At 42.0% G+C, this 13,197-nt stretch overlaps 1 protein-coding gene across 4 annotated transcripts in view; it reads right to left on the bottom strand.

The window, feature by feature from the left end:
- Positions 1–13,197, bottom strand: part of LOC115790884 (protein-tyrosine sulfotransferase 1) — a 67,609-nt gene that overhangs the window by 31,937 nt on the left and 22,475 nt on the right. For 2 of the 4 annotated variants that reach the window (XM_030744884.1, XM_030744885.1), the window contains exon 2: positions 10,174–11,031. In XM_030744884.1, coding sequence (XP_030600744.1) covers positions 10,174–11,031 — 858 coding nt within the window. Of the gene's footprint in view, positions 1–10,173; positions 11,210–13,197 lie in introns of all 4 variants that reach the window. The other 2 variants (XM_030744887.1, XM_030744886.1) reach the window with 2 other exon arrangements.

Genomic DNA, 13,197 nt, shown 5'->3' with positions numbered 1-13,197 from the left:
CAGGGAGAGAACACCCAACTCCAAGCACATCCTGTTCAAACCCTCACTGGCTTTCGCCGCTGAGTGGAAGTTAAACACAGAGATCATCTGAGTGAATTATATCTAACGGGTGATGTTTGGTTTATTTCAGTGTTTCATTTGTTCCTGAGCAAATCAGTTAGGCTGGGATTAAAGTTCATAACTGGATAGTTTTATATAACTTTAATGTCTTTCTAGAGAGCTGTCAATATATTTGGAAATAAATCATTCGCTCATCTGTGTGATGTAGAAATGTATTGTTTAAACAACTTATTTTCAATTAAGAGCTGACATTAAGTTAAAAAAAAAAAAAAAGGAGCAAAAGTTCGGACCGTGGTTGCTAGGTGACATGAGCTATGCTACAGTTTTTAAGGTGAAATAGAAAGGTAAAATAGGGGTGGGACTTTAACGCGTTAATTACGATTAATTAACTACAGGTAAAATAACGAATTAAAAAGTTTAACGCATTTTAATCGCACTTTGCACCGTGGAATGTTTCTCATTGCACGAGTTCCAGGCATACAGATTATATCGACGCACAGTGTGATGAGTGTGATGATCTGTGTCCAAATTCATGTTGCTTATTTGCAAAAAGTGCTCCACCGTTTTCGGAGCTGTCTGTTGCCACTGCTCTACCAGCAGCTCGCCTCGCTAGTTGTCAGCTGACCGGGCTATCGAGGCTCGCTTTAGTAAGCGAGAACGCCTGACTGCGTAATATGGAGAGAAAATTGACTCAAAATATCTGTGTGTCTGTAATGCAGGATTTGTGCGTGACTCAAATATCCCTGTGTCTGTAATGCAAGATTTGTGCGTAACTTGCTGGATTTGTAATTTTTTGTAATACACGAATCACCTGATACACATGGACAAAACTAAAGTTACGCACTGATCACCTGATACACACGCACAAAACTAAAATTACACACGAATCACCTGATACACACTCACAAAACGACGGTTACGAGTGCACAAAGTTTTTGAGACATTTCACAGCACCCTTTAGTTATAACACATACACCTACATCTACTTTTTAATATTCTAAGACTGTTTATATTTGTGAGCTGTGCAAATGTAATTACTTGGTTAAAAGAAACGACCACTAGGTGGTGCAATGCTTCTCTGGCTGAGAAAACAGCCAGTCAAACTCTGAGAGGCACGAAGGAAGAGTAGGAGATGGTTATGGCGGGGCATCATGGTGGTCTACCCTCAGAAGTCATTTAAAGTTAAAACCTGCACACTTTGCTATCCGATAATAATGAGTATTTTTAGATTATTAGGCCCGAGCCTCACGAAGTGATCGGCGAGGAGCCTATTGTATTCGCTCGCGCAAAAAACGAAAAAAGGTCAAAGTCGAGCGCGAAGCGCTCGACTTTGACAACGGACCCTCAAACAAGGTAGGTCACGTCGAACGCTTCTCGAAAACGTATATATGGGGTGAATGGAGCAGCCCATAATTGAAATCGTTAGCGTCATGAGCTAGCTTGCGCGACGAAAGTGGGTCAATGACGAGCGCGTTGCGCTCGTCATTGACAATGGACCTCATGACAACGTGCGTCGGGTCGAGACGTTTCCGAAAACGTATATATGAAGGTGACTGGATTGGCGCATTATTGGAATCGTTAGAATTGTTCATTATTAGGCCCGAGCCGACGAAGTCTCGGCGAGGAGCCTATTGGATTCACTATGCCACATACCCCAAAATGCGTTAAAATCCCCACGGTCGCATGGGACGCGGTCGCCAGTGACCCCCGACCTCATAGGGACGTGGGTCAGGTCGAGACGTTTCCGAAAAGGTATGCGTCGGGGTGACTGGGAAAACGCCTAATTGTTTTTGCTCGAATTCTCCATTATTCTTTATTATTATTTTTCTTTATTATTATTATACTTTCTCTCTCTTTGAACCCAATTTTGACCCCCTGAACATGCGCGAAAAGTCACCATTTTTTGCATGGTGGTCAGGTCTGGCGAAAAATTACGTATTTTAATGTCGCCACAAACTAACTCAAAAACACGGCTACACTGCGCCCCCTGGAAATTTCATTTTTCGGGCCCCTATGGGAGAGGCCAAATTCAAGTTTGCCCTAGATTCATGAAATTCTCGTCACAAATAGATCATGTCAGGACAAACAAAAAATCCTCTTGAGGCACCCCTGCATGACCCACAGGAAATCCACCAGGTTCACTTGAAATTTGACTTTTGCCGAGTCAGCAATTTCGCTCACCTTGTATTTGCGCGAACTTCTCCTACAGCATTTGACCCACAAACACCAAAATGGCTCAGCATCATTTAGAGACATAGGGCATCTAAAGTTATCGAAGGCTTCGTATTCATTTCAATTGTCTTGTCACACTAGGCCCCTGAAGTTGGCCTTCGTTTGACCAATAATTCCGGTCCTCTTTCCTGCCATCAATCGCACATCCTTTGCCCGATCTGCCCCAAAATGGAATCATTTATGAACACACCTACACTGAATCCATAAGTGCAGAAACCACGTCGATTGATGCCATAGCGCCCCCTACAGAACAAAATGAAAATTTGTATGGGGGTCCACAAAATTAGTTTCTCTGGTATGCATGAAAATTTTTTTACACAATCTTCAGATCCTCCTGGTCAGAAAAGCCTATCAGACCTATGCCCAATTTTGCACGCCACACGCGCCACCACACCGCAAATGTGCGTTGCGTTTATATGGGGAGCCAACAATTTACTTTCTCAGACATGCATGCAATTCGAGACAAACATTCTGTACCCCAGCACGATCAAAAAACTCAATGAGACCCATACCCACATTCCCACAGGAAATCCGCTAGCTTGGCTTGACATTCTGTTTTTGCCAATTTTGCACTGTTGGACACCTCATATTTGCTCGAACTTCTCCTAGGGCATTTGACGCACTAACACCAAAATGGCTCTGCATCATCTACAGACATAGGGCATCCAAAGTTATCGAAGGCTTCGTATTCAATTCAACGGGCTTGTCACATGAGGCCCCTGAATTTGGCCTTCGTTTGACCAAAAATTCCCGTCCTCTTTCCTGCCATCAATCGCACATGCTTTGCCCGATCTGCCCCAAAATGGAATCATTTATGAACACACCTACACTGAATCCATAAGTGCAGAAACCACGTCGATTGATGCCATAGCGCCCCCTACAGAACAAAATGAAAATTTGTATGGGGGTCCACAAAATTAGTTTCTCTGGTATGCATGAAAATTTTTTTACACAATCTTCAGATCCTCCTGGTCAGAAAAGGCAATCAGACCTATGCCCAATTTTGCACGCTGCAGCCGTGACCACCACCCCAATGGCAAGATGACGTCACTATGGAGAAACCACTACCTTGTCACACGTATTGCGCAATCACTCACGCACTCTTTCTGCACTTTGCTTGCAATTTCCTTTCCCTTATGTACTGGACAAGACTTAATTTAGATTTGTAGATTCAGAGCAACAAGTGCACTAGTGCCCCCTACAGATGGAACAAAAGCATTAGATGGTGGGAATCACATTTAGGTTTTCTGAAATGCATGAAAAAAGGTAGAAAACTTCGCAACAGTCAAATAGATAGATTCAACAGTGTTATCATGTCCATCCTTGCCAAGATTTTCATCTTTTGCCAGTGGGGATTCCATTTGGCAGAACAGGTGGCTCTCTGACAGCTTGAAGGGGGATCTCAGGTGGCTCGCAGGTGGGTTGCAGGCTGTTTGCAGGGCACGTTGTTCGCAGGGAAGGCAGGTCGCAGGTTGCAGGAGCAGCGGCTCTCAGGCGGCATGCAGTGGGGTTTGCGGGGCTCGCAGGTGGCTGGCTGGAGATTTGCGGAGCTCGTAGGTGGCTCGCTGGGGGTTCGCGGGGGCTCACTTGCGGCTCGCGCTGGGTTTGGCGGTCGCGCAGGCAGCGAGGGCCGTAAAACGCCGCTTGCGGCTTTAATTATTATTCTTATTCTTTCTGAGTAAACGATCGCTAATTTGACCCCCTGAACATATACGAAAACTCACCAATTTTTCCATGCAAGCCAGGTCTGGTGAAACATTTTGTTTTTTTTTGGCGCCATTAAAAAACTCAAAAAAGTGGCGAAACAGCGCCCCCTAGAAAATTGAAATTTTGCATTCCTATGGGAGGGACGAAAAAAAAGTTGTCCACAGAACCACCAAATTCGCGTCACAAAAAGACCATATGAAGACTGACAAAAAATTACATTATGAAGTTGCTGCCTGACAAACAGGAAGTCGGCCATTGTGGATTGAACTTTGACCTTTGCCGAGTCACCATTTTTGCACACCTCGTATTTGAATCAACTTGTCCTAAGGCGTTTAACCGACTGTAACGAAAATCGCTCAGGATCATCTACACAAGTGGGGCTTCAAAAGTTATTCGGGGTTTTATAGAATATTTAACGGTGTTGCCATGGCAACCGCATAAATTTGCCCTTCGTTTTTGTGTCTCGCCGCAATTTTCTTTGTGCATTCGTTCGCACAATCTTTGGTTGATCAGCCTCAAAATTTAATAAGTTGTTTACTGAACCAGCCTGAACCCACAATTAGGGAATCAAGTTTCTAGTTGCAATAGCGCCACCTACAGAAGCAAACAAAATTTGTATGGAGGTCCAGAATTTCAGTTTGTCTGAAATGCATCAAAATTTGTGACAACATTCCTGACATCATCCCGATCAAAAACGCCAATCACACCCATACTCTACTTTCTACCGTGTTGTCATGGCGGCGCCCGAAATGCCCCATTTTATCCCTATGGGAAAAAGCGAAAAATCCCCCATACTAAAGTTTCTGCTTAGTTTGTCCGAAATACATGCAATTTGGTACACAGATTGCTGATGTCAGCCTGATCAAAAAAGTCAATCACACCTATGTCATATTTTGGACGCTGTTCCCATGACGATGCCAAAACTGTCCCATTTTATCCCTATGGGAAAAAATGTGAAATTTCTGCGATGGAAAAATGACCCTTGCTTTCTCAAAAATGCATACAAATGCCTGAAATTTGGTACACGCATTCTCCACATCTCCCTGAACATAAAACCTAGAGGTGAAAAAGATGTAATATGTAAGACGTTGCCATGGCAAAGTCCGGAAAATGGCATCTTTTTCGTTGAGTTAGCCAATTCATCCATTTCAAAATTTCACATGTAGCAGCCAAAAAAACGGCTAAAACTGGCACGCCCGGAAAAGCACGGTTCAAATCGGCACCAGCGCTTGGGCGGCGGCCGGCGAGGGCCTATTATCGCCGCTTGCGGCTTTAATTTCAGATTGTGTTTTATGTGTCAAGTAGTTTGATACAGTTCTCCATGCATTTCTCTGTTAGCTAGAACTCATCTTTATGTGAGCTAAGCTACTTTAGCTGTTGGTAGCTAAGACAGTACATTCCAGATCTACGAAAGCTATCTCTAAATTTATCCCCAGGCTCGGATATTTTTATGATGTCGACCAGCATTTAGGCTTGAACCCCATTCACTGATCATTTTTAGGAATCCCCCCATATATATATATATATACTGTTAACAAATGTACATGAGGTATCCCATCTTCCACAGAAAATCGTCTTTGCCACTTCGGCACAAGTATAGAGTGAAATAAGTTCAGTGGAAAAAAAAAAACACTAGACCCCGAACAAAACTCAGATGACCCAGCTTTGCACCAGCATTTAAACGCACCAAGTTAGCACGAATCTGGGAACTCTCCGGAAGCGTGAAATGTGTCTCAAAAACTTTGTGCACCGTCGTTTTGTGCGTGTGTATCAGGAGATTCGTGCGCAAGTTTAGTTTTGTCCGTGTGTATCAGGTGATTCGTGTATTACCAAAAAAATTACAAATCCAGCAAGTTACGCACAAATCCTGCATTACAGACACACAGATATTTTGAGTCAATTTTCTCTCCATACCGTAACATCATTTTCAAGCGTTAATGTCTCACTTAATATAGCTGTAAATTAATCATTAGCTCAGCTGTATTCCTTGATGTTGAAATGTGTTGTGCTTGTTTTAACCGCTTATTTTGAATTAAAGAAAGAAAGAAATTTAAATGCAGTAAACTTCCAGATGGAAGTACAAATAAAAATGCTGAGTTTGCTTATCACAGGAGCACTTGTGTGTAGTAGACTGGAGGGAAAATAAACAAGATTTTGAAGTGTAAGCTTATGTATATTGATTCATTCATCAACCAAACTTAAATTAATATTTCTCATGTTAAATATTGAAATGTGATTAAAATGCGATCAATTTTGATTAATTAATTACAAAGCTTCTAATTAATTAGATTATTTTTTTTTAAACCGAGTCCCACCCCTAAGGTAAAATTAAAAGTAGTCAAAAACGGCCGATTATACGCCAGCCCTCAGAGGGTCAAGCAACACATTAATATAATGGAAAATGCAAATCTAGCTACAAAATTCCTCCTACATCTTAATGATAGGGCAGTGATACCGCCCTATTAAATTACACAGTAGGCATTTTTTCCAGCTTTGCTTCCTGGCTTTATATGAACATTACTAATATAGCACTTTTCCAGTCTCACTGACCAAAACCCTTAAAAGCATGCACATTATTACAGTGCTTTTTTTTTTTTAATTTTGTTTTTAACACTGTGGGCTTACACACCCACACTCCTGGCAAAGCAAAGGAGTTGCTTTTAGTTTGTACTGTAAAACTTTTTCAGATATTTCTAATATTACAGGTTGCTCCTAGTTTCTAGAATGATTAGTCACATTCTGCTAATGCCACCCCTTTCAATGCAGGATAGACTTATCCAGTTGATAACCACTTTCATGTAGTCACAGCATGATTGTTGCTATTGAGGTAAATGAACCAAGTTAAGGAAAAGATATCCTGGGTATGATAAAGTTGCATCAGTAAAGGCCACAGTTCAGTTTCTTGATGTAGCGTTGACTCCACAGTAAAGTAAATGGCAAAGATACGGGTTTTATAAAGTGCTTTTGTAATCTTATTAACAATCACTTTACCCATTACACAGTGCTTTATTCTATGCCATTTAAGCACTTTTTCTGTCAGACTCACGCTGATCAGTAGCTTACCCAAAGACACTAACATGCAAGGAAAATTTGAAAGGTAGGCGATTTGCGTGCCAGAGTGATCCTGCATCAATTAGTGGATGCCCTGGCTAAATCTTGCCCTGCAACAGAAAGACCTTCTCTAGTTAATATTTCCCCTTTTATATTTTACAGCAATATTTAAAATCAATGCCTCAGACTAGAAAAACAGGTAGCACCACTAGAACTTGAACAGGAAAACTTGCATTGGAGAAGTTGCAACTAAGGAAATTTGTGATAAAAAAAAAAACTGCCATTTAAATTTTTCAAGAAACTGATTTATTTATTACCCCACACCTGGAGGAGGGCACCAGATATTGTTTTTAGTATGTTTGTTTGTTAGCGACATTAGAACAAAATTACCAGTCCAATTCATACCAAATTTGCACAAAAGATGGCCAGTGACCCCTAGATCACCAGATTAAATTAAAGGTCAAGTTTTCCTGAAATCTTGTGAAAGCGGTAACTTGAGAACAACGCAAGTTCGAATGTTCAAATTCACATCACAAATGCATCTACTGAAAAGCTCGGGTGAATTCAAATCTTGGTGACCTTGACCTCAAGTTAAAGGTCAAAGGAAAATTTCAGACATGGACAATAGGATTCAATGATAATTGCATTATCACCTATTGAATTATCATTGAATAGGTGATTCAATGAGGAGTTTCCAATTTGAGTGTGACACGTTTGTGAGATGGATAACATTCAATTCAGCTAAAACGTCTGCCAGTGGCGGCATTTTTTGTGGCATGTTAGGCTCATTAGTCATTACAGCCCTGACTGCATTCGTCCCTTGCTGAAGCAAGCTGTGTACTTTGTGTAAATATGCTAAACTATTTAAAGCAGGACTGATATATCTGATATTTGTTCATTTTGTATGTACCAACACTAAAATGGAGACCCCTTTTTACTGAAGGTTTCCTTGAAGTCGCCTCCAAACTAACTGACACCATATCAAAGTTGTTGGTGTGACCAGGTTTTGTTAAAACAGCCAAAAATGTCATATGTGAACTTTTTGAACAACAGGTCACTTATCACACATCAACATATTATCTAAAAACAGTAGGTTACATGTCTCGGTTAAGATGCTCTGTCAACTTTTGTGGTTAATGCTTTAAACACTGAGTATGAACAGAATCATTTTATAAACAGACCTTCACTGTGTCCAGTGTCTGTCAATAGCAGCAGCTGGATATGAAGCCTCCTCTCTCATTAAAATGCAAACATTGGATCATCATGGGAATTACAGAATTTACTGCTCAGGACACGAGTATTTCCTGAATACTGATGTTATGAACAGCAGCTGATGTAGCTAGTTGTTAAGCTAAGTTAGTATAAAATAAATGCATATACAAAAAATATAAAATCTGACAGGTTTTGCATTTTTTTTTGGGGGGGGGGGGTTTAGAATATTTAGAATTTAGAATAAGGGCTGCTGGTAGAGGGCACTCAGTGCACATTGTGCCCAAGATCATATGGAGCACAACAGTGCTCTGTATGATCTTAAAGAAAGAAGTTTGCCAATTAGAAATTTCCATCTGGCAGGAAAGAAATCTATCGTCACATCTTACAACAGAGGAAGTTGGATGTGTTCATAGAAGATTGCAATAAAGGCGAAAGGCATTTAGAGGGCAATTGCTCAACGGATGAATAACATTTTAATAAAAACCAGGAGGATTTTCAAAGGGGGATAACAAAACGTGGCTTAAATGTCTCCAGAGAATAAGGAGTGTGTTCTCGTGCTACGTGGCAGGAAGAGGGTGGGAGCAAAGGAGTTGGGGGTAATGTGGGGCAGACAGAGGAAACCACTTCCTCAGCAACTTCCAGAGGCCAGCCTCCCAAAGAAACCAAAACAACTCTGACACCAGGCAGGGCAATTACGCAAACTTGCTTACAGTAAAGTAATGCAGATAGAATCTCCTATGTTTCAAGTCACTAATGAGTAGACCTCTCATTGTGCACAGCTGTAGGATGTGATGTCTTTTTGGTGAAAGTTTTGTAAAAACACAGAGGATACCTTTAAAGACCAGAGGTGATTGCTTATTTTAATACCTGCAGGAACTGAGGTTATACAGAACATGACAGTTCACTGACTTGACACGTTGCTTACCAACAAGTCATTTTACCTAATAATAGCCAATCCATACTTGCTCTCCCTCAAGGAAAAGTAGTTGAAAGCTGGTTGAAAGCTAAGCAGACATACACATTCCCAATATTTCTATTGCACTGGGAATGTGACATATAACAGGGCTGGCTTACCAAGTGGAGCTTGTGGGCCAGGCACAATTTACAACTTCTTACAACACCAAACATTTATTTAGTGGCTTGAACTTCAGCAATGCAGCTGTAGAAAGAAAGATCTAGTAAAAGTGATGGCTGTGTAGAAATTGTTGCTATATACATGGATAAAGGGGGAAACAGCTTCCAGAAACTACATTCCAAGGAGTTTAGTGTCCAAAATGTCAAGGATCCTCAGAAAAGCGAGCCGGAAATGAATCACAGCATAGCACAGAGATGGATGATAACTCTGTGTGTACTGTGGTAGTAACAGCTACAGACCATCTTCAGCGCAAGACAAGAGGACACTGACATCCATTTTACACATTAGTGCACTCAACCTAACACAACAGACAAGTCGACAATGGAGACATTTAAGTTTGATGAAACTGCATGAAGAGATCTATTCCTGAAAAGGAATCTCACAGACCTGTGTTGTAAATGAAAGAGCCCACACTGGAAACAGCACTGTCTCCTCCAGACATTAACAAACGTGATCAAGACATACTGACAACAGCCAGTGATGTGTCACTTTCTGGCTACAGTTACAACAAACTACACTGACTAAAGTAAAATGTCAAAGTTCAGCTACAACTGACCAAATTTGCCACTGAAACATGGCAATTAACAATTCAATATTTCTGTTCTTACTGTACAATCTACAGTTTATCAAGTTGTACAAAAAAAAAGAAAGATTAAACAGAATGACAGAATCCAGTCCCACACTTGTTTCCTTTCAAAGAAAAAGCAAGGAACATGACAGAAGGGCTGGGAATCAGTTTGGGAAAGGAAAATTGTAGGAATGCCAGCATTACTTACTTGGAGAGGGACACTCCTCCAGCTTTCCCAATGAGCTCCTCATGATGGAGAACAGCATCATTCCAGGGAATATCAAGGAATTTCAGCAGCGTCCTCATCCACTTTTCAGGATGCAGGACCAATTGTTCATAGTGCACAGGTAGGCATTTGTCTGCAGCATCCAGGCACTGAGTGTACATTGTCTCTATGGCCCGGTTCCACTTGGTCAGGCAGTCCCTGTAGCTCCCCAAGTCAAAGCCGGCAATGGTCACCTTTCGTGAGATCATGGAGTGGACTGAAGCCCGACCGTCACGAATCATGAGCACAAACTTGGCACGGGGAAATATCTTGGCCAGGTAAGAAAGAGACTTCAGTGCAAATGGGTCCTTGTTACAAAGGAAGTTGGCGGGCTCACCGTGTTTGACAATGATTTCCAGCAGGAAGGCCTGCATGGCGGCATCCAGCACCTCATCAGTCACACCAGCCTCGTCCAGACGCATCTTCTCCCGGCCCGAGCGGCTCCACATCTGCTTCATGGCCAGGATACGTGGGATGACACGAGTTTCTTCACCACAGCGCACCTCGGGGTGGGCGTCCAACATAGCACGCATTAGTGTGGTCCCACTACGGGGCACGCCACCAATGAAGACGAGTGGCATGTCTTTGTTGTAGATGAAAGGCGTGCTAAGGTTTTGGCCTGTTCGTAAGGTGGTTCGCATGCTGCCTCCCACTGCAGATAAAGACAGGATTCCTCCTGGCTGACTGTGCTCCTCGATGCGATGGTGACACTCCATGGCATGGCGGCCTAAGTAGAAGACTGTGACTGAGCTGATGACCAGACAGGCCACCAGCAAGTTCTGTTTCAGCTTGCCAATCATGCTGTTGGGACCAGAAAATGGAGAGGACGAGTTAACCACGGGGAATTTTGGGGGAAGGAGGGGGAAAGGGAAGTTAAGGGTAATTAAGGTTCCCACGCCTTATGTTTGTTTACTGGGAACCGGGCATGGATCAAGCTCCCTGGTGCACAGCAGGTGTCTGGTCTCCAGCTCCATGAGGCCTGTATGGTGACAAAACACACAACACAGAGATCTGATTGCACAACAGGAAACATTGATCAGAGTTAACAACAGAATTTAAAAGCTGCATGCAAAAGTATCCTTGGGCAAGATACTGAACACAAAGTTGCTCCCAATGCTTTCATCTGTGTGAATTTTAGATAGAAAGCATTCAGATACAGAAAGTGCTTGTATGAATGCATGTGTGAATGGGTGAATGAGACACTCATGTAGAGTAGAAAAGTACCATAAGGGCCAGTCCATTAACCAAAAGGATCACGTCACTGTCATTGCATGCAGATCAAAGCATCTCTGAGCAGATCTACTGAAAAGTAATTTTTAGAAAAGTGATCACCATATTCTCTGTATATGGCAGCTGTTTTGATCTCAGGCCAACAATAGAGTATTTTTACTTTATAGAGAGCTCTGGATCACTAATTTGACGCAAAACCGTTTCAAACCCAATTCTGGCAACAGGGATGCCAAAAGAAAAACTAAACGAGCACTGCCTCTTTTCTCTCTTTTAAAAATAGAGTTAGAGAGTTCAAATTAAAAGCTTGTTGAAAGAAATAACTACTTGCTGATACAGACTACAAACACAAAACAAATGTATGCACAGATTAGCTCCATTTTTCCTCTTGCCAGACATCATCCCAGCATTGATTTTCTGGTTGCACATATCAGCTGTGACATTTAGCCTTCAACCTCTAATTTTGATATGAGTAAGCACTCACACTAATTCTGCAGACAGGACAATGTGTGTGTGTGCACTCAGTGAATACACACATCCTGTTCATAACGTCTACATACTGCAGTGGGCAGGCTGACAGTTGGGTTTTTTTTTGCCAAGTAAAAGCTGCAGGCTGAGTTCAGCATATTTGCTGTAGGGTTTTCTCTGTGCTGGCCCTCCCGAACAAACGGTCTAGCCGGGAGAAAAGGAAACGAGAGGCAGGCAAGTTAGCAGTGAACCCTCACTTTCAAACCACATATTCAGTCTTGTTAGTGTTTCTGCCATTACCCAAATTAGTCTGTTTTTACATGGGGGACTTTATAAACATGTAACAGCCAGGTTCCACTTTCTCTAGCTTCTTTTCCCCATTGTGTAATGGCCAGTTGTCGAATGAAGCAGCACCTTCCTGAAGGGTGTGAATAAGTTTTATTGATGTCTTTGAAAGAAACCACTGTAAAAATATAAAATACGTTTTTACTTCTCTGATTCACTGCTTTGTTTTCACTGACCCAACTCTGTCTTTAATTTATTTTCTAGCTCATTTGTTCAGCACCACTTGCTCTGTCCACCTGTCTCCCTTCATATCCATCTCTAATGTGATCCTCTTTGAACTTAGTCAATAGCATAATAGAAAAAAATTTAAAAAGGCCTGTACCGCCTTGTCGATCCATTTCTGAATTTTCACCCCTTTTCTATTTGTTTTGCTTTTTTGAATTTGACTTCTGAGAGGTTGCAGGCATTTTTAACGATGTTGCATGCGTGGTTGTCTTTAACCGAACAGTATCAAACCCCACCCAGGAGTTTTTGGGCACTTGAGCCTTGATTATACTCTGTAGCAGACATGGACGCAGACAGATGGAGAAAACGTGCCTCAGTAGTCATTCCTGTTATGGTTCTTTGAAGTCTGCTTGAGGTTCGACACCTGGGGTGCAGGTGAAATTGGTGCACTGTAATGTAAAGTTTTGCAGATGGATCTGAGTGGTCACAAAAAGACTCTCATGCTCACCATCTGATTACGAAATTTATGCCACCTGGACCCAAGCAGACCATAGTGGACCCTAGCAGATTTGCAGACACAAGAACTCAAATCAAGGCCTTAAGATGAGGGCTACCAACAAACTGCCTGATAGCTCCTTCAGGTTCAAGTTACATAAGCCATGTGTGAAAAAGGCTACAGACTGCAGACAGGGAAAGTGTCACCATAACAGCAGAGTTTGCATGAGAAGGAAATCATGTAGGGATGCACCCTTATGCCTCAAA

The sequence above is a fragment of the Archocentrus centrarchus genome, chromosome 13 (assembly GCF_007364275.1).
Source record: "Archocentrus centrarchus isolate MPI-CPG fArcCen1 chromosome 13, fArcCen1, whole genome shotgun sequence".
Taxonomy (NCBI): Eukaryota; Metazoa; Chordata; class Actinopteri; order Cichliformes; family Cichlidae; genus Archocentrus; species Archocentrus centrarchus.
The sequence above is the reverse complement of the archived record's forward strand: the minus strand, read 5'-3'. Positions and strand labels throughout refer to the sequence as shown.